This window comes from Danio rerio, chromosome 1 (genome assembly GCF_049306965.1).
Source record: "Danio rerio strain Tuebingen ecotype United States chromosome 1, GRCz12tu, whole genome shotgun sequence".
Lineage (NCBI taxonomy): Eukaryota > Metazoa > Chordata > Actinopteri > Cypriniformes > Danionidae > Danio > Danio rerio.
The window spans coordinates 24,267,677-24,288,605 of NC_133176.1; the positions used below are offsets into that span (position 1 = coordinate 24,267,677).

General features: G+C 32.9%; 2 protein-coding genes across 4 annotated transcripts; one reads left to right on the forward strand and one right to left on the reverse strand.

Annotated features, from left to right (window-relative positions):
• Nucleotides 1–1,365: 1,365 nt before the first annotated feature.
• Nucleotides 1,366–6,593, reverse strand: fgfbp2b (fibroblast growth factor binding protein 2b). 2 transcript variants are annotated; one of them, NM_001089526.1, is given in 4 exon segments: nt 1,366–1,580; nt 1,669–1,748; nt 2,368–3,324; nt 6,557–6,593. In NM_001089526.1, a coding segment is annotated over 1 exon segment (840 nt). In that variant the 5' UTR covers nt 3,224–3,324; nt 6,557–6,593; the 3' UTR covers nt 1,366–1,580; nt 1,669–1,748; nt 2,368–2,383.
• Nucleotides 6,594–6,641: 48 nt separating this feature from the next.
• Nucleotides 6,642–19,775, forward strand: zmynd10 (zinc finger, MYND-type containing 10). Of its 2 annotated transcripts, none has more exons than XM_073922579.1 (12): nt 6,642–6,840; nt 6,989–7,097; nt 8,755–8,871; nt 8,977–9,030; nt 9,112–9,264; nt 10,135–10,223; nt 10,338–10,429; nt 11,926–12,098; nt 12,337–12,462; nt 15,793–15,914; nt 16,014–16,171; nt 18,558–19,775. In XM_073922579.1, exons 1-11 carry the CDS (start codon nt 6,755–6,757, stop codon nt 16,153–16,155), a joined length of 1,263 nt encoding a protein of 420 aa, XP_073778680.1. In that variant the 5' UTR covers nt 6,642–6,754; the 3' UTR covers nt 16,156–16,171; nt 18,558–19,775.
• Nucleotides 19,776–20,929: the final 1,154 nt, after the last annotated feature.

Consider the following 20,929-nt stretch of genomic DNA (forward strand, 5'->3'; position numbering starts at 1 on the left):
AGGGCTTTGCGAAGTGAATATGTGTATTCTTCTTTGTTTTGGTTAAACGTTTGCAAAGAGCTTATGGAATATATTGTAAAAAAAGAAAAAAAAAGAAAAAAGAAAACCTGTCTGTGGCATTTAGAAATTCCAGTCTGTCTGTTGCTCTTTAACATGATTTCTACTTCTGGAGGAAATATATATTCTTCTTTTTTATCCAAAAAGCTTATGTAATTTCATTCTCATTGTGTTTTCCTTTTCATTTATTCTTTCTTTGAGTTTCTTCGGTCAAACAAAACAATACATCTTAAAGATGAAAACTAACTATCCAAAACTGAAAACTAACACAGACTTCCATGAAAACAAAGGTTTCCAGCTTTCTTTAAAATATCTTCTTTTGTGTTTGACAGAAAAAACTTTTAGTAGTTTATAACTACTTTAGGGTGAGTTATTCTTTCATTTTGGTTAAACTTGGTTGTCTTTAATTTGCTCCATATAGATAAATAAACAAAAAATAAAGGGTGTAACTGATGACAGAACTTTAATTTGGGGGTAAACTATGCCTTTTTGTGGAAAACTCACTCAATTCATTCAAATGAAGGCTTTTCATTTTTTTTTCTTTTGTCACGACAGATGTCAATTCGATCAAAAACTCATAAACACATCACTTGTGCTACACAGAATAAAGAATGTCAAGTTGACATATTTGTCAAGAATGTCATATTCAAGTTAATTCATTTTTAACCAGACAAATATTTTACTACAGCTAATTCTCAAATAAACTATATACAATTTATTAAGCTGTATTAGTTGCTAAATTACAATCTACAAACATATCTATTAGACCAACTAAATATTTTTTAACCTAATATAAATTGATAATATTATATACCAGAAGACGTTTTGTTATAAAAGGATACATTTAATGTGAAATACCAATTACACTATTTTGTTATTGGCTCAGATTTAACGTTAATTTGAAATGTAGCATTGCCCTCTAGTGGTGTTGATGTGCTCTGACAATGTGAAACGGAAATTTTTTGAGAGTTCGAAACTCCCTTCCTTTGTTTTTGTTGTCTAAATATTCTGATCATTTTGATGATTTGTTTGTTAAAATATCTATTTATCAGAAATATGTATTAGCTCCAGATTTTAAATTAATTAATAATAATTAATTTAGAAAATAAAGTTTGCTTTATGAAATATTTAGGCTATTTTGAAAATAGGTTTCATTCTAAAAATTGTATTTTTAAAAAGTGTAATTTTAAAAATTGAGGAGGACTGTTGTGTGCAATTAAATATGCATCAATTCTTTCTTTATTCTTTCTTTATTGTCTAAATATAAAATAGAAAAAAAAATTGTTCAGACACCATATACACAGACAATTATGAAATATCTTTTTATTAAACAACATGTTACAAAGTTTCTTTCTTTCATTCTTATTTTCACTTGGCACATACTGTATGATGACTCACATTAAAAAAAAAACACACAGACACACTGGTGCAGTCATAACGACATTCTTACACACGCGCACACACACACACACACACACACACACACACACACACACACACACACACACACACACACACACACACACACACACATACACACACACACACACACACACTCACACACACACACACACACACACACACACACACACACACACACACACACACACAAACACAAACACACACATAACGCACACGCACTGTAGAGTCCCTGTAGAAATCTCAGCGAGGCAATCTAGGTCACTGGTAACCTGTAGGGAAGAGAAAAGAAAGAAGTAAAAGATTAAACAGAGGTACAGTGATTAATTTTATTTAGTTAAACAGCAATTACGCAGCAATTGATGTTTGATTGAATTTGCTTTGAGGCTATAACTCTTTCCGTTTTTTTCCACATCTTACAGTTGCAACTTTTCATACCAAAAACTGTCAATCACATGACTCCACAAGACAACAATTAAGGCATAGTTCACCCAAAACTGAAAATTCTGTCATCATTTACTCACCCTTCACTTGTTTCAACTCTTCTGTTAAACAAAACCATTGCCTTGTTTGTTTTTCCTTCTACTAAAATCAATGCTTACAGGTTTTCAGCTTTCTTCAAAATATGTGTTCTAGTGTTCAACAGAATAAAAGAAAAAGGAGCTATTTGAGGCAGAGACGTGCTGAGTGTTTTTTAATTTGGGTGAACTATCCCATTAACAATTCTAGGAATTTTACATGAAATACCCGTGATTTAGTTAGCTGCCGGCTAATTTATTTTATTGTATACACTCCAACAATTGTAAGCTCTTCTTATACACGATTTAGTTTCCGCATACAACTTTACAAGCATTGACTGATTCTTTTATTCACTAAAAGCGATGTGCTTACCAGTTGTAGTGATGTTTTAACTCTGGAACCAGCTGATGAAGTACGCGCAGACGCCCTGCAGGCTCTTCCAGCAGTATTCCTCAGCCATCTTGACTGATTGACTCTCCTCCGCCACGGTGGGTCTCACTGTGATGGCCTTTACAGGTTTTCGAGGTGAAGCAGGTTTGGAAGCCCCAGTCTTGGCTGGTTTAGAAGCAGCTTTAGCCGGCTGTTGGGGTTTAAGCTGCTGCTTGGTGGGAGGTTTGGTAGGGGGGACGCTGGACTTAACCTGCTGCTGGTGCTTTTGCTGGTTCTGAGAAGCCTGAGTAGGTTTTGGGACCGAGTTTTTAGGCCAAGAATTGTGGAACACCATTTGGACCTCATCGGAAGCAGAGCGGCACATCTGTGGCTTGTAAACCCTCGACCCCTGGCAGGCGTTGTGGAGCTTCCTCAAGTCCCACATGATCTGAGTGAAGTAGTGGCGAGGGTTGTTGTTATATGACTTGCAGAGGTTGGGTTTGCCCAGGAAATCACACCAGTACGACTTGCCCTTGCTCTTGCAGGAGACACGCAGCTTAGTGGTGTTGGTCTGGCTGGAGATCACCATAGTGCAGGTGTCTTTGGCTTTGGTGTTGAAGCGAATAGGCTCATCCCAGAGGTTTGCTTTCGGCTGTGGCTGGGGCCGGCTGTGTTGGGTGATTTCGATGTGGTTACTGCTGTTCTGTGCGTCTGTGGCCCAGATGAAGCAGACCAAAAGGAAAGCACAGCTGCATATGGATCTCATGGCGAAGGTGTAATGGACTGAGGAGGTGTTGGAGGTGCAGTCTGGCTTTATAAATACTAGCCCCACAAAGGGGTCATTGAGTAAGGTACACATCCCAGACCGGGGGGCCTCTGGTCTCCAGTCTGGAGCTCCTGAATGAACTAATTGTAGGAATGTTTAGAGAAGTGTGTGTTTGTGTGAGCAATTTACTTTAGATTGAGTCAGTATGTATGTGATTTAAAGAGAAAAAAATGGGTGTAAAAAATAAAAGAGTAGTTTAGGTTTGGCTAAAACTTGATCTCATGAGAAAATACACGTACATCTAAAGTAGTGTAACTGGCATTTTATTATCCTCATCCATCTGCAATGTTTTGAATTTATTGAGTAACTGAATATGCAAGGTACTCTGAAAGACTAAACAAATCAGGAGGAATAAAAAGATCAGGCAGTTTCTTAATTGGGAAATGGCGGTACCAATTTTTATAATAATAACAATTATAATTTAATGTTAACTCAGAGCATTACAAAGTAGACTTAAATATAAAAGGTGTAAATATGACTGGAAAAGACCTGAGAGAGTTTTTTTTCAGTTTCTAAGGGTTAGTCTAAGTTAGTATTCATGGCCCAAGTGTATCCATGAGAAAATCTAGACATGGTGAATTCCAATTAAATAACTTGAACCTATACAAGTCCATAACTGTACGTCTAAAGCATAAGCAAAATATGTAGAAACACAAATAAGTGTTCATATATATTATGATAAAATTCACCATAACATAAGACCTGAAACAGTTCTGAATTGTGATGAGATTATGCTGGCATTTGTGTGTTTAGTGTGGTTGGTTTTCTCTTCTGAGTGTTTGTTGATGGCTTGAGGGAGGAAAATGCGTGTGGTTACACTGGTGGAACCTTCATGGTCATATTGGTCATCATAGTCTAACATAAAGTGGGCTATTGACTACTGATGTGAAAGACGTTTTAGAGGAGGGACAAGGAAAATAATTCACCTGGAACCCATTTATCTTTTGTCAGCTTTGCTTTCGACCAGTGTGGTTGGCATGTAATGTTTACATTAATGTTGTTTATGGGGAGTCAGGGGAAATTTTCTGTTTTTAAACAAAGATAGTTGATGAACATGGCTGTCTGCTTTCACAGTTTTTTTTACATCTTACTTTGCTTTATTTCTTTAGAGAAGACTTGCATTTGCAGGCCCATTAGATTATATAATATTTTTATCATACAAATACTACAGGAACATTACTTTAGATCACCAGGACACAAGATATACATCTGTTTAATAAAGAATCATTAACAATCAAAATTGCTGTTTAAAATATATGATACAGGTTTCATTGGCATTTATAAATTGAAATACATCTGTTTTTGTGTGTTATACAGCAATAAATGGACACCTATCTAAATTATAGGTAATATATTTACGTAACATATATGTACATATTTGTAATTCTAAGTGTTGAGAAAAAATCCTAATTTTTGCATTATTTTAACATGTATAACATATTTTAGACGTGTAAATTCCAAATATAAACTAGTATGCCACCTACAGTATGTAATTTGCATATATTTCTATATATATATATATATATATATATATATATATATATATATATATATATATATATATATATATATATATATATATATATATATATATATAAGATTTCTGTTTGGTATCTGTGTTTCCATCATGACATTGGTCTGCTGTGATTGGGCTTTCTTGCATACAGTAATGTCAAAAATGAAAGCATTGTCTGTAACAGTGGTACATGGTACAGATAAACCATTAATATGGAAAAAGGGTGAAATCTATAGATAATGTAGTGCAGTTGGGTCATCTTCTGTCATAACTGATGTCATTCAATCTATCCTGAAACTTTCATCATCTAAATATTTAACATTGTACATCAGTTTCCATGAAGTTATGCATCAAGAGTAACGCAACAGTTCCTTTTAGTTTAATGAACACAGTATCTTTGACTTATGCATACTGTATCCAAACATTTAAAAGAAAAAAAGAGTTAAGAGTTTTGCAAAAATGTGCAATTTTGTCAATAGTTGTGAATTGTGTGTTTAGAGTTTTGAAAACTGACACCAGGGTTCTGATATTTGTGTCAAAATGATTGTGAAAAACTGTAGCTTCAGCAAAGATTAGCTATAAAAAAAATTAGCCATGGAAATAAAAACACGGTAATAAAAGTAAGAGTTGAAGCATATATGTTTTTTGCTTTTTTGTGTTTGTTTTCATGGATGTGTGGCACTCACAAACACTGTATCATATTATACTCTCATATTGTACAGAACATATTGACTATGTTTGTGTGTGTGTGTGTGTGTGTGTGTGTGTTTCCATTCTACACATCAGCTTATTTTTCCCACCAAAATGACAATAGACATGACTTTAAATAAAAATGAAAGTGCTGGGTTATCACATGTGTGCGCTAATCTAAATATTTACAATAATTTCATGATTTTAAAATCTTTTGTTTATTTATTTATTCTTTTATTTTATTTTAAATATGTTTTATTTTATGTTCACATTACTACTTAAAAAGCTAACAACTAATTAATAGTTAATAACATTATTAAAAGATAGCACAATATTATTTATGATTTGTTTACAAGATTATTTATGACATTTGCATTTTTATATAATATTCAGAGTATGTTGCATTTATTATGTTTGTGAAAATGCTTGTTTTGTTTTTATATTGCTGAAGTACCTTACAAGTAGCCTACATTACAAAAACATGTAGTTTACTTAAGAACACATGTAAAAAAATTATGTACTTATAAAGACAGCTATTTAGATATAAAAAAATAATGACTAAAAACATAACATACAAACAAACAAATGTATGCATACAAACAAAACAGAACAAATTAAATTCCTTCTAATTTGTCAAGAACAACTGATGATGTACATAAGAGGAAATACACAAAAATGTCTGCATGATAATCCTTTTGGTTAGTCATTTGCATTTGATTTTTTTTTTTTCAAAGATTCCATGAATTACTGTACATTTTAGTGTGCCTTTTCAATTTTTGGTTTACGAATGTTATCCTTGCTAGACTGTACACAATAAATATGTAAAGCCTTCTTTTACAGTTTTGTATAGACTATTTTAAGGAATGTAATTAAACAAAAACAATGGTCGCAAAGTATTTCCTGTTTTACATATTTTTAATTTCTATAGCTTCCAAGAATCCAAAAAGAGTCACATATTGATAAATAATGTTATGACAGCTGTTTTAACATTAAGTTATGACTGAATTGCCCCTTGTTACAGTTATGAAATAGTTTGATAACAATCAGGGAATGTTCATGGGTCAATGATATGACCACATTTAAACTATTATTACTAATTTGATAACAAATGACAATATGTGAAGCGTCAGAAAGCAAGAAAATAAACAACTTAGCTTTAGGAGGACATTTTTACAGCTTTCTTGTTAGAAGAATAATCTTTTAAGGGGGATCAAATTTTCCCCCACTCCGTCACTTCCGCACTCAGTGTACCTGTAACCATAGTGACGAAACGGAAGATGATATCCCCTAATAGAAGTATAATAGAGTGTGTTTGAAAAGCTGCTAGTTTAGGTTTCTGTAGAAAACATTCTGAAGCGATGGATTCAGTACTTCTACACGAAGAAGCTGAAGGATACATTCAAAGCCTGGAAAAGATGTCATTGCGCGATATCGGAAGCCCGAGGTAAATTACGAGAATATAACATTATAAGTCAAGGATCGGTAAAATAAGAACACGTAATCTAATCCAAAACTAGTATAGCCATGCCATCGTTGTCATGCATAGCCAATGTTGTGTGTGTGTGTTTATTTATTTATTTATTTTTGTAAAGATGGTTTCGCCAGCATGAATTTATTGAGAAGCTGAATATGCAAGCTATTCTGAACGCCAGCGCCAATCAGGAGGAATTCATTAAAGACCTTTTCGTTTCTCTCGGAAAGGTAAATTAAATATGATTTTGTTTTGTCGGTCAGTTTCTATACAGGGAATATCATGATATTTTCATGATAGCAGTAATTGTATGTAAACTTTAATGGGATTATAATGTTGTTACTCACTTGATAGAGAGAAATTGTACTCAGGTATAACGTTACTAATATTTATGACCAAAATGTATTGTGGAGAAAAAAAATATGCTTGCCTTGTTCATACTTTTAATACAAGTCCTGCAAACAAAGGTTAGATTTATCTTATGGTTAAAATATTGTACATTATTAATTAATTAATTAATTAATTTATTTATTTATTTATTAAAAACTAAGAGACCACAATCCAGTTTTTCTGGATTTATTATCGGTTTGAGTTAGATTTTATTATTTGATGTAGTTTATAGAAGTCTGAGAAAATGTATTCCTTTTTTCAAATAAAATATTGTATTTCAAATAATTATTAATAATATTGTTCATTTAATTCTTTCAGAAAATGTTTACATTTGTTGTGATAGAAAATCTGGATTATTCCACCAATTGATTTGTAAAGGTAAATTAAATTAAATTTTTTGTTGTTGTTGTTGTTGGTCAGTTTCGATACAGGGAAACTGGCGTGATCATTTTCATGATAATAATAATAATTTAATGTAATCTTGAAGTATAATGTTAACGCTACTTACTTGATTCAGAGGAATTGTACTCAGAGATTAGGTATACTAATATTTATGACCAAATGTATGGGGGAGAAAAAAAATTGTTATGTTTGTCATGTTCTTACTTTTAATACATGTACTGCAATTAAAGATTACATTTATTTAGATTTTTTGGTATTTTCTTTTTTACATTATTTAATTATTAAAAAATAGACAACTTCTCAGTTTTTTACTGGATTTTGTAGTTTTCAGTAGGGCTAGACAGTATCTGTGGACATTTTTGCTATTTTTTAGCTGAATTTTGTAAAAAATGTGTGGATTTTTGCGGAATGATTTTAGGAGTATTGTAACTACAAGCTTAATATATTAAAAAATTATCTGTTTTTAACTTTGATTTAATGTTTACAAGACAAATCTAATTAGATCCACTTATTTGGTCAACAAAGCAAGTCTCTCATATTATAGATCTACTAAAAGACAGAAAATATTACTTTGCAAAGTGTATTGTAAATAAATCATATAAACATTTTCATAGTAGTCAGTACTGAAAATTAATTTAAAAACTGAATAAATATAAATTTGAACACATTTACACAAGTAAATAAATAGACTCAATGATGGATGCATTCGCAGATTCATTGTGAACCTAGTTATCAGTTTGAGTAAGATGTTAATATTTGATGTAATTCATAAAAGTCTGAGAACATTTATTTCTAATTTCAAATAAAATATTGTCTTTCAGAGAATTATTATTAATATTATTTATTCATTCAGAAAAAGTTTTCATTTGTTGTGATTGAAAATCTGGATTATCTGGATTATTCCACCAACTCTTCTGAAGTTAAAATTGATAATGTTTCGTGTAAAAATGAAAATGTTTGATCACCAGATCATCAGTCACCTTTCACAGTAGCACATCTTTCCACATTTCTCACCTGTATGTTTTTAAAAAATAAGAAACAGAAATGACAAAGTGAAGTGAGTTAAAGCTGCTGTTGTTTTTGACCTTTTTCCAGATTCCCACACTGGTACATGCCATGATACTTACCGAAGTATGGAAACATAAAGTGTTTCCTAAAATTTGCAAACTCCAGGACTTTAACCCAAAGAGCACATTTCTTCTGTACATGGTGGTGAGCAGACTCAGCTTATAAATTTCCAAAGCATACCAAGCTCTGATTTAGAAAAATAGAAATCATTCAGGCTCCTTGGGTCATTACATTTTCTCCTAATTTCAGATTCATCATGAAGCTACCATTATAAACCTGCTGGAGACGATTATGTACCACAAAGTAAGCAACGACACACAGGTTTTTATATGTATGGGAATGTGCATTTTATTAGATCATGGTATGTGATTTTTGCACATGCAGGAGTCCAGTGAAGCTGCTGGTGATTGTGTTCTTGACTTAGTGGATTACTGTCATCGCAAACTCACACTGCTAGTGGGACGCTCTGTATCTGGAGAAATTTCAACTCAGGACAGAATCACACACACACAGATTTCAGGCACGGCATCTGTACAGGTAAACAACACTTTATTGATGTGTTTTGATTTTTCTAATCTCATTGAATAGGAATGCTTATTAAAAGTTAAAACTTACTCCAGTCTTTTACATTTACTTTTACTCATTTTTTTCAAAACGAGCATCTAGCTATTTGAGAATCACAACAATTTAAGGGTGTGCAATATTTTTTGTCTAAAATACTATTGTAGTTGTTGGTTTAACAATGTTTGAGCTAACATTAATGATTATTGTGTGTCAAAAAAAAAAAAAACACGCACACACATTTAGAGTCCAAAAACATTCACTTCATCCTGAAGTGTTGAAGCCTACAAGAATGCAGTTAGACTTCCCTTTAAACCTCAAGTTATAAATGCAAAAATATTACTGTATGGTTTTATATAATATGATTTAGATAAATAATCGATTTAGATTGCAACTGTGATAAGAACATTTATAAAAAAAAGTTATTACTGACTGAGTTCAGTTTTAGACACAAGATTGTCGTTTTTTTTCTATTTTGCTTACTGTTTTGCTGTTTAGCATTCGTTTACTTCCTGAATTAATCTGTGTCCAATGATTTAATGGTCTATTCATCAATTAAATTGCTTTGTTTTTAAACTATACTTAAAATCAGATTTTACAGTGTCTATTTTTTGAGGGCACATTGCTAGTTTTAAGGTGAATGATGAGTCTGTGCAAGTTAATCCACTCAAAAAATTATTTTCTGATGAGGTCAGTTTGAAGGCTTGGCAAAATGTGTTTAGCCATGCCCCCTTTATTTGCTGCGAGCTTTGGAAAGCATTTGCCCACAGCAAATGGAACTTAAACTCATTACCATAATTGTAATTTACATTAGATTTACCAGAACCTTTTTACTTTCTGTTGCAGGATCTGCAAAAGCAAAGTGATATGTTAGAGTTTGAAATCTCTATCAAGGCTCTGTCAGTCCTGTGCTACATTACTGATCACGTTGAGAGGTATCACAGCAACTGGTTATTTAAAGAGACACACAAAAATACAATCCCATGTAAAACAGTCTAAATTCATATGCTGCCTTTTAATCAGCACTGAAATCTCCTCTTTTATTGTAGTTTGAGTTTGAGTGTGCTCTCGCGGATGCTGTGCACTCATAATATGCCATGTGTGCTGGTTCAGCTGGTGGAAAATTGCCCCTGGAAAAGAGGTTAGATGTATTTAAAGCAGATATTTTTTTAAAGCAGTTTTTTTTCTATTTCATCCAGAAACCTGAATAAAAGTTTTTTCAGCAGTGCTGGTTGTGGAAGTATTTTTCACATTCATTTTCTCATAGGTATTTTTCTTGCTTAATATGTAATAAACCATGAACCACTCAAACCAGCTGTAATGTGAATCATTATAACTTAGAAAATAGATACAGTATATGAAGATCAGATATATGAACAAGATTGTGTTAATCTACTCAACAACACATTTAAATATAGAATAAATTTAAAATTTAAAATGAATTAATTAAATATAAATTTATTAAAATTAAATATAAAATAAGTAAATAATTTATTTAAAGATGTAGGTTGTATTCATAAAAACTGTGATTCAGGTTTATTACATGCATTTATAGGTCCCGTGCACTGCTTTGAAATATGCATTTTTAGTCGATGTTTGACATAATCTCAACTGAAACACGGAGAGAGGGAAGGACATAGCGTAGCTCTTCTCCTTTTTAAAAAACAGCCAATGGCGTTTTGTTGTTTTACCGCTCTGCCAATGAGAGCTCAAGTACATCAAATGAGAAGCCAATAAAAAGTTGAAGGGGCCATTTGATTGGTTATTGGTTATTTGATGAGAAACTGAATTATTTGGTGACGTGAATAAAACCGTTGATCCATTTAGGTGGAAGTGACAAACCATAAGTTTTACATGTTTTTTATCAGTTTTATATCTTGTAAATGCAAATTTTGTCACTGTTTTGGAGCACACTTATAGATATCCTTAAAACATACAATACTGATACCAACATCCAAAAAACGTTATTTTAATTTCATGGAACCGTTAAAAGGTGTTTTACTACATATTACAAAAACACTTTAGTTTGGGAAGCATAAAAGAGTTTGCTAAAAATCAAATATCATTTAATGCATTGTGTTGCCTTCTTGAACAGTAGTAAATGTTTTCATCTTTTTTTAGTTGTCATTTGTTTAAAAATTGTAATCTCAAAATCATATAGTCAACTATGTAAAAGCATACATAGTTGTAGGCTTGAAGTACAGTCTACTTAAAGGCCTATGAAAGGTTTGAAATGTGCATTTTTATATTTAATGTTTGACAGTATTAACTAAAACATGAATACAGGGTGGGACATAGAGTAGCTCCTCCCCTTTTAAATCAGCTCTGCCAGTGAGAGTGGTTGAGCTTAAGTGCATCAAATGAAAAGCAGTCACAAACTTCAAACTTTGGATGTTTAAATCTTCTAAATGTCTTTGTCACTGTTTTGGAGCACACAAGCTTGACTAAAACTGACATACTCATACTAATACTTGTACTTTTTTAACATCTAAAAAATTATTTTAATTTCACAGGCACTTTAAATCCATAACACTTTCATAGACCTACATTAGAAAAGAGCAAAAGCTTATAATATGATGCACAGCAACAGTTGCTAAGGTAGGATTGACTGCTGGAAGTCTTTTTTTCTCTACATAGGTACACAGGAGAAATACACAGAGGGCAAATGGAGAGCCGTCCTCCCTGAAGATCAGCTGAAGCTGAGTAAACATGATGGCCAGGTGTGGATAGCTTTACTAAACCTGATGCTCAAACCAGACTGCCAGCGGAAATATGATTTCAACAGCTTCAATAAAACACAACTCTTAAAAGTAAGACTTTAAATATTTGCTTTTCAATAAGGGTTCCTGTAGTGTATCAAGTTGGTATATAAAACTTACATTTTGATTTTGATTCAGACATTAAATATCTGAAGAGGGGATAAATCTGCATTATTCAACGCTGAGTTTGATTTACTCATAACCTAAACATACAGTCTGTTCCTCTAATTCTGATTTATTCAATGTCAAAGATAATTACTGTATGATTTTTTTCTCTGTCTGCATGCAGCTTCGTGGGTTTCTGACAGATGTTGTGATAGATCAGTTACCAAACTTACTTGATCTCAAGCATTTCCTCAGTCAACTTGCTCTCACAGATCCAGTGGCTCCTAAAAAAGATCTCATCTTGGAGCAGGTATTCTACAAACACATATATGTACACTTGGGATTAGTAAATTTTCATAGGCTGTCAACTGTATGTCTTGTACACTATATAGTTTTTTTAAGAGTATATCTATATATATATATTCTCAAGAAAGATTATGGTAACATACCAAAACAATTATAACTGACAAAAAAGAATTTAAGAACTTCTGTAAATGTAATTTTTCAAAAATGCATGTTCTGAGGAAAAAAGTTAGGAAACTCCACCCCTGAATAACTAGTGTTACCCCTTTGGGTGAAATAACTGCTGTGAGGCGTTTCTATTAGCCATCTACTAGTCTCTGACATCGGTCTGAGGAAAGTGTAGCACACTCTTTAATGCAGAATTCTTTTAGCTGTGAGATGTTTGAGGAGTTTCTTCCATGTACAGCTCATTTCAAATCACCCCACAGCATCTCAACAGGATTATGATCTGGGCTTTGACTTGGCCATTCCAGGACTCTGCATTTTTTAGTTTTACGCCAGTTTTTGCTTGATTTACTGGTATGTTTTGGGTCATTGTCATGTTGCAGTTTGTTTCAGCTTTAATTTTCAGACAGATGGTCTCATGTGTTCCTCAAGCACTCTCTGATACACCATAGAATTCATGGTGGATTCTGTGATGGTGATCTGACCAGGGGTCTGTTCTTCGTACGTGGATTACTCAGTTAGCTGGATTTGGATATTGATGATTTGACACGATTTAGGATCGTTTATTTCTTCAAAACTCATCTGAGACTTGCTGTCATAGCAACAGTTCTGGTAGCTCAAGCCTGATTGGGTGCAGGTTCATTTCATAAACAGGATTAGATCGGGTCAGTTCAAGCAAAGGTAATACTAAAAGTATGTACCAAATGCTGACATTGTCTTACAGTAGTTATATACACTTGGTAAAATAGTAATTATATATTTTTAACTATATATATATATATATATATATATATATATATATATATATATATATATATATATATATATATATATATATATATATAAAGTAAAAAAAATGCATAAATATTAAACTTATGCAATCGGCATTCCGAAATAAAAGTACAAAGACTGCCACCTGAGTTATTGGTGTGTTTTGAAAATAAACCAATCAGAGTCTTATCTCCCATTCCCTTTAAGAGTGAGTTGCATCGTGCCATAAGCGCATTTGCTATTTACATGACGTAAAGTAAGTGTAAGTGGAAAAACTGAGCATTTCACAAGCAAGATAACAGTTAAACAGAGCATCTACTGTGCAAGAAATGGTATAAATGATCTGCTTTCACTTTCGCTCTTGTGGATAGGGAAACCTTTACACACAGACATCAGTTAGCCTATAAATAATTAATTTTGTTTGTTAAGCGCAAAAATTTGTTTCAAAACTATTTCTAAATTCAGTTCTAATTTCCAGCAAACGAATAAATGAACAATAATAACGAAGTGTGCTCAAAAAGTTATATCCTAAAACACATGCTGTGCTCCTTATGGTCTAAAACCTGCAGGTGGACAAATCTAAGCTGTTTTAATAAAACAAATATAAATATGGATATATTAAATAATACTGCTAATAATAATAAAATTATACAAAAGCAAATTGTTATGAATGAACTGAAAAAGCCTCCCGAGATGAAAAAGGCATAAAAGCAGTGGTTTTTCATATTTATGTAGGCTAGAAAATAATACGTTTTGTAATTATTTAATCCTTTATATTTATATAATATATATATTCTTATTATATCCTATATATATCCTTAATATTTTAATTTTTTTCAAATGTAAAGATATTTGCGTATTGCTCTACCTCTTGTGTGTATTAAGCAATGTGTAAGCGAGGCGCAACTCTGCGCTGGAGTTTAGACCGGGTTTGTTTTGGTTTATTGCAAAATCTCTTATAGTTTCTCAAAATAGCAACGCGCCAGCAGTGCGCCTCAGAGCGCCTTCGTTTTTAGACCAGAACGCCAATAGCCCCTTTCACACATACAGACCTTTACGGAAAATTGCCGGCAATTTTCCGGAAAGGTTGTATGTGTGAACAGGTCCTTTTTGAAAATACCTGTAAATTCATTCTGGCTATTTTCCGGAAAGGGAAGTTGTAACATTACCGCCAATTTGCCGGAATGCTGCGCTGTGTGAATGCAGAAGGAAGATTGCCGTAATAAGCGTGTGCACGTCTAGAACGTGCTGACGTGAGACGTCTGCTTTAGCCAATCACAACAGTCAGACGCATTTACGTCCGCGCGGTTTGTGAGAATAAAAGCCTTTGAATATTTTTCCAGACACATTTAGCTGCTAGAAGTTAGTCAGATCACGTTTATATGTTCTTCTTAATGCCAACTGTGTAAATAATCATCGATGAGATGCTTATGATAAGCCGTTGTTTGTTTACCTTCAAGCTTTGCGTGTGCCTGTGAAACAGCCTGTGAGCGCCTGCCCTGCACACGCACATATTATGAACATCTCGACATGCGAAAGTGATCCAGCGAAAGTTGTTCACAATATTGATCATCCACAGAGTTTGTAATTTAGTCAAATGTTTACAAATACAAGCGCAGCCGTTTAAAGCTCATTTGTTGGTGAATGATGTCAGAATTTACCGGTATTTTGGAATGGATGTGTGAATGCTCTTTTCCGGAAAATTTCCGTAACGTCCTCGCCTGTGTGAACAGTGCTTTTTTGAATATACCGGTAAAGTCGTTCCGGAAATTTTCCAGATATTTACCGGTATCACTGTGTGAAAGGGGCTTATGGGTGCACATATGAGCCCAAATGCATTTGCTATTTAAACAGGGTAGCGCAACGCCTCAAAACGACTCTTGCGCCAAGCTGAAACTTGAAAAAAAACTATTACGTCGCGCCTTGCGCCACATTGCACCGGGTGTATGATAGGGCCCTAAATGTGAGGTGTCCTAACCTTTTCCTCAGAATATGCATTTTTGTAGAATTAAATCTTAAATTTAAATAAAAGTTTTCAGTTTAAATGGTTTACTTATGTTACCTTAATCTTTCAGTATTGTTAAAATTCAGATTTAATAACAATATAATATCCGTATTATAAAACCTTACAAAATACCCAGGCTTTCATAGGGTGTCCTAATTTTTTTTTACATGACTGTGAATATATCCAGCACAACTGTTTTCTTTGACATCATGTTTACATTTAAATTTTTTTTTTTTTTTTTTACAATTTTGTGTTTAAATTGTGGGAGCATAAAATACTTTCTTCCCCTCCCCTAATTTTTAAAAGACACAGTAGATGGTAATATTCAATTGGCCATCTACCCCAATAAAAAATCGTCAAAATCATCAAAAATGAAGCATGTTTTTTATCATTTAGCTGCCAGAAATATGGAATAATATTGTAATGGAGAATGACAAGAAGTGGAAAGCCATTGCCAAATACCAAGTGACGAATGTTTTTAACCCCTCTGAAAGTGAACTGAGAGAACAGGCTAGCAGGTAAGATTTGATGTATATCTGGATGAGGAGTTATTCAAATCTCAGTCTGACAGTTGGCATATATACTGAATAAATGTTGACATGAGGCCTTCTGATCAGGTTGGCTCAAACGTATAATCTGGATGTGATGGAGAATCTAATCCCAGACAAACCTAAATGTGGAGCCTGTGGAAGAACGGGTGTGAAACGCTGCTCCCGCTGTCAGGGAGAGTGGTACTGCAACAGGTATTGTGCTTTCTGACAAAAACATTCAGACTGTGCCCATTTGAAGATATTGTTTACTCAAAATATTAATTGTTATAACAAAACAAGTTTGTTTTTATATGCTTTTTCCGACCAGAAAAAAAAACATATATTAATTTACTAAATCAAATGAATTATATGGAAATACTGGCTTTGACTGTAAACCTTCGTCCAAAATCGCTTAATACTCATGTACAGTTCAGAGATATTCAGCTTAGTGAAGAAATGGCACAAATACTGTGGAGTTTCTAGGAAGTGGGACTCAATTTTTTATTAAGCTTGTTTAATTTAAAAGGTGCAGTCATGTGCTTTTTCTGGGAGACTTAGAGTGAGAATATTGCATGAAATGATCAAGACCAAGATTTTTAATAAATAATAATTTGTAAAATTAATTTTGTATAAATCTTGGGATCTTATTTAAAACCATATAGCCCCAAAAACGCTATGTGTGGCATGAATAGGACCATTTTTGATACTTCTCCAGCATTGCTAAAACCTTATTGTTGGTCACTTTTTGCTGCCATTATATGTATGGACTTTAGCATTTTCTTAAAACTCTTAATTCTTAAAGAAAGTAGCACTGGAACCGGTCTAGTAAATACATTTTGATTGAAATATGCCTTTAAATGCCAACTAATCAGTAAACATATAAACACAGAATGTTTTCCCACAAACTCAGCTGGCAGGCAAATACTACGATTATACATAAAAATAAACAATAACACAAATCATTTTAAGTGCAATCAGTAACAGCAATAATTAACTATAATCTAAGCAGTGTTCTCCCTTTTTTATTCCTTTTATTATTGAATGTTTTGATTTTGAACAAAGCCCGAGTTCCACCCTCCAAAAAAGTAAAATAAAATAAACACAATAATACTATAATAATAGGTACAAAACCAGGATTTAAACATATATGATACAGTCTCTCATATTTAACCAAAATTGTAGTTTTTTTACTGGCTCCGTATATTATGTATTCCAAACTAATAATGTCCAGTACATAGAGCCTAGTAGGATAGATCAGCCAGAGAAAGCTGTGCTCTCTTGAAACTCTAAAAACATCTTTACTTATTTCTCCAAGCACAACATTTTGGTAGTTTACTACACCGAATCTTGTACACGTTTTTTTTCCCCCCTTTGTTGGGAATCTTGGGATATGACAGTTTGTAGAGTGGAAGCAAAGTTGGAGAGAAAGCGGATGGGATTGGGACTTGACCTTGCGATGCCTGAAGCAAAGTAGCTCTATACCCCCCTCTTTCCCACCAAACAACCTTGGCATTCAAACCCAGTGAATACGATGTGATCATGCAGCCAACTATAGTTTATAGAGATGGAGATTTCAAGCAATAATAACTTGTTTATTCACAGTGCCGTAATTTGCACAGAAGGAGTATATAAAGGAGAGTAATGTGGTTTATTATTAGCACACTTTTTAGAACTTTTTAGAATGCCAATGTGTTCAGCATTATGTTCCGTTACTATTTATATATGGTGCTCGAAACATTTTCTGCTTCGAGTTTTTGTTTATTGTGTTGGTCAGAGTAGCCCCTCCCTCAGCACCTGACGTAAACAGTTCTTACTTGTAGCCCAACGATGTTTTGTTACGAACCACTTTTCTTGCTGCTTTTCCATTAATAAGCGCTCAAACGGACTTGTTGATGCACTGCTGGAAGGCTATTTGTGCCGACCAGTCAGACCTCGCGAGGTCTTGTCACGCCCTACTAATCAGTTCTTTAAGTAATTAATTCACTCACTTACTCAAAAAAAAAAAAAAAAAAAATCTGTTAATTACTCACCCTTATGTTGTTCCAAACCCCTGAGACTTTCATTGATCTTCAGAACACAAATAAAGATATTTTCGATGAAATGTGAGAGCTCCCTCATCCTCCATATACAGCAGCAGTCCAGAAAAGTTCAAAGATTCACTGTAAAAACGCTGGCTTCCACACAAATCTGTCATGTTGACCCAACTCAAATCTATTAAGCTAGCTTAAATATTTTTACAAATTTAAGTAGATTGAACAAAAAAAAAAATTGTGTTGTTTTAATTCATTAAATATAAGTATTTTTTTTGTAGGAAAGGGACCAAAACACTTTTAAAACATTACTGGTAATTATTACTGGTAATACAATTGTTTGCTTTGTTTGTTGGTAAAGAGGTAATTCTCCTAAAAATGTACATTTTCTCAGACTCAATTGGGTCAAACTGTTTATTAATTTCTCCCTTTTGTCGAACACAAACAATATAAGATATATCATGAAGAATGTTGGGGAAAAGTAGCCATTGACATCCATACAGCAAAAAAATGTGGAAGTCAGTGGCTTTTTTTCCAAGATTTTTGTGAATATCTTCAAAAGAAGAAAAGAAAAACGCAAATATGTCAAATGTTTGGGTAGTTCATTTGATTAATAATTCTGTTGGTGTGATTTTTGGCTGTAGGGAGTGTCAGGTGAAACACTGGCCCAAGCACAAGCCCTCATGCAACCTCATGGCAGAGGCTTTCCAGAAACTGCAGGAGGAAATGAAGATCAGCAGCTGAAGGGGAGGGATGCTGTGGACACAGATATGCTTTACAACATGTCCACTACTGAACGTCTTATTGAATGCACACTAATAGTAAAAGACACAAGAAACTGTTTCCGACATCTTGTATATTAGGTCATTTGTGAATTAATAAGAGAGCATTCTTTTAGGAAAACTTTTACATACCGTATGCATTTTGTCATATATACTTTGTAAATATATGCATTTTATGTCCATATTTGGCATCATTTAGCTATGTTTCTCATATGTAATTGTCTTATTAGATATATTAATATTCAATGAAGTTTTGAGATGCAATCACTTTTGGATCTTTTCTAAGTGACTATATTTTGAAACAAAAAGGAGTCTATATTTTACATATGATTACAATAAATTGTGACAGGAGCTTTTAAGTTTCAGATGTATTTTAGTGAGCAAAAACTAAAAACAACTAAAATAGGGTGACAGGATTTCAATAGTTTTTTTTTTGATAGTGATAATTTAGGTGAAGATAAATAATGTAGTGCTTATATAGGAATAGTACATGCACAGTTACAGGCAAAATAATAATTTTTAATACATTATACACACACACAGCTTCAGTAGTTTGTTGTTCTTTTCTCACTATTATATAGTGAGAAAAGGAACAACAATAAACTACTGAAGCTGAGAAATGACAACATGCTTGATGGAAAGATATTACTATATAAATTGCTTATAACCTATTTTAACATAAAATTTAACATTGTGCATAATTACAAGCAAAAACACTAAATTTAATAGCAGTAAAGTCAATAGTAATAACTATAAGTAGTTAATAAATATCACTCAGTAGGCTACTTATTTGTGCAATTACATTGTAACAATTTAACCTTAAAATTGCAAAATAAACCTTATATAGACATATATGATGACTGTTACTGATTAGTACTTATTGTCGTGTATTGTTATTTGTTATAATGTAGAGCAGAGAATAGGATTAAATAACTTTGTACTCCTTTTTGATACACCTAGAAGTTACTATTGTTTTTATATTGTTTTAGTTTTTTAATTAGTGTTATTGCAGTTATCTTGACATGTTCAAAATAAAGTCTAAAGCAATTGTAACACATTAGAAAAAATGTATAAATAAACAACAAAGTTTATTTTAAAAAAATATTTTAACAAGAAACACCCCTTAACATATCCAAAAAATAATACAAACTACAAAGGTATATATGTAATGCTTGTAGGGTCCACCCTGTTGGTCCAATGCCGGTGTCCACTGGTGGATGAAGGTTCAATGCCTGTTCGGTCTTTCCAGTGCACAATGTTGATTTACCTTAAATGTAAATCATATCTGACTCCAATTTTAGTACGAGGTGGTTTAGAATATTAATATATTTATCTTTAGTTTTATCTTTTTCCAATTATTATTTTTTTTTAAACTTTTGTTTTTTATTCGTTTTAACATAACGGAACAAACAGATCACCAGAGGCATCACATACAATTATTACATTCTTCTTATACAGTCGTTTTCATAGTACAGGTTACTCTCCCATCAGCCCCCACCCTAACCCGTCAGTAAAAGTTACTGTGTTATAAGCATAAACACCAACATAGTTTCCTTCAAGTCCATATGATTCAGTCTTTTACAATCTGTAATGTGCGGTCCAAACAAAATATTTCACATATATAATATACATATATATGTACATATATTGAAAAAGAAAAAAAAAAACTAATAAAAAATATAAATAAATATAAATAAGGGGAGGAGGGGGGTTCGCACTCATTGCAAAGCATTTCCTAGCAAATTATATATTTTCTATATTCTTATATATAAACCATTTTGACCAATTTTTATAGCATTTATCCATGTTTAGTCTTAAAGAAAAGGTGAGTTTCTCCATTTCAAACATATTATCTACAATTGTTATCCACTCATCCTTTGTTGGTGGAATCTCTTCCAACCATTTCTTGGTTATTGCTTTTTTACTAGCAACTAATAGTATTTTGAGAAGGTATTTGTCTTGTGCATTAAAATCGGTTTGTATGTTTCCTAAATATATAGTACCAAAGCTATGATCAATCTCAAAACCCAGTATTGATTCAATTTCAGTGACCACCATTAACCAATAAGATTGGATTGCTGGACAATTCCAGAATATATGATAATAATCAGCCATAAAATTGTTACATCGTCTCCAGCAACGTGCAGAATCTAAGTTACCATTCTGTGAGTATTTCCTTTTTGGAGTAATA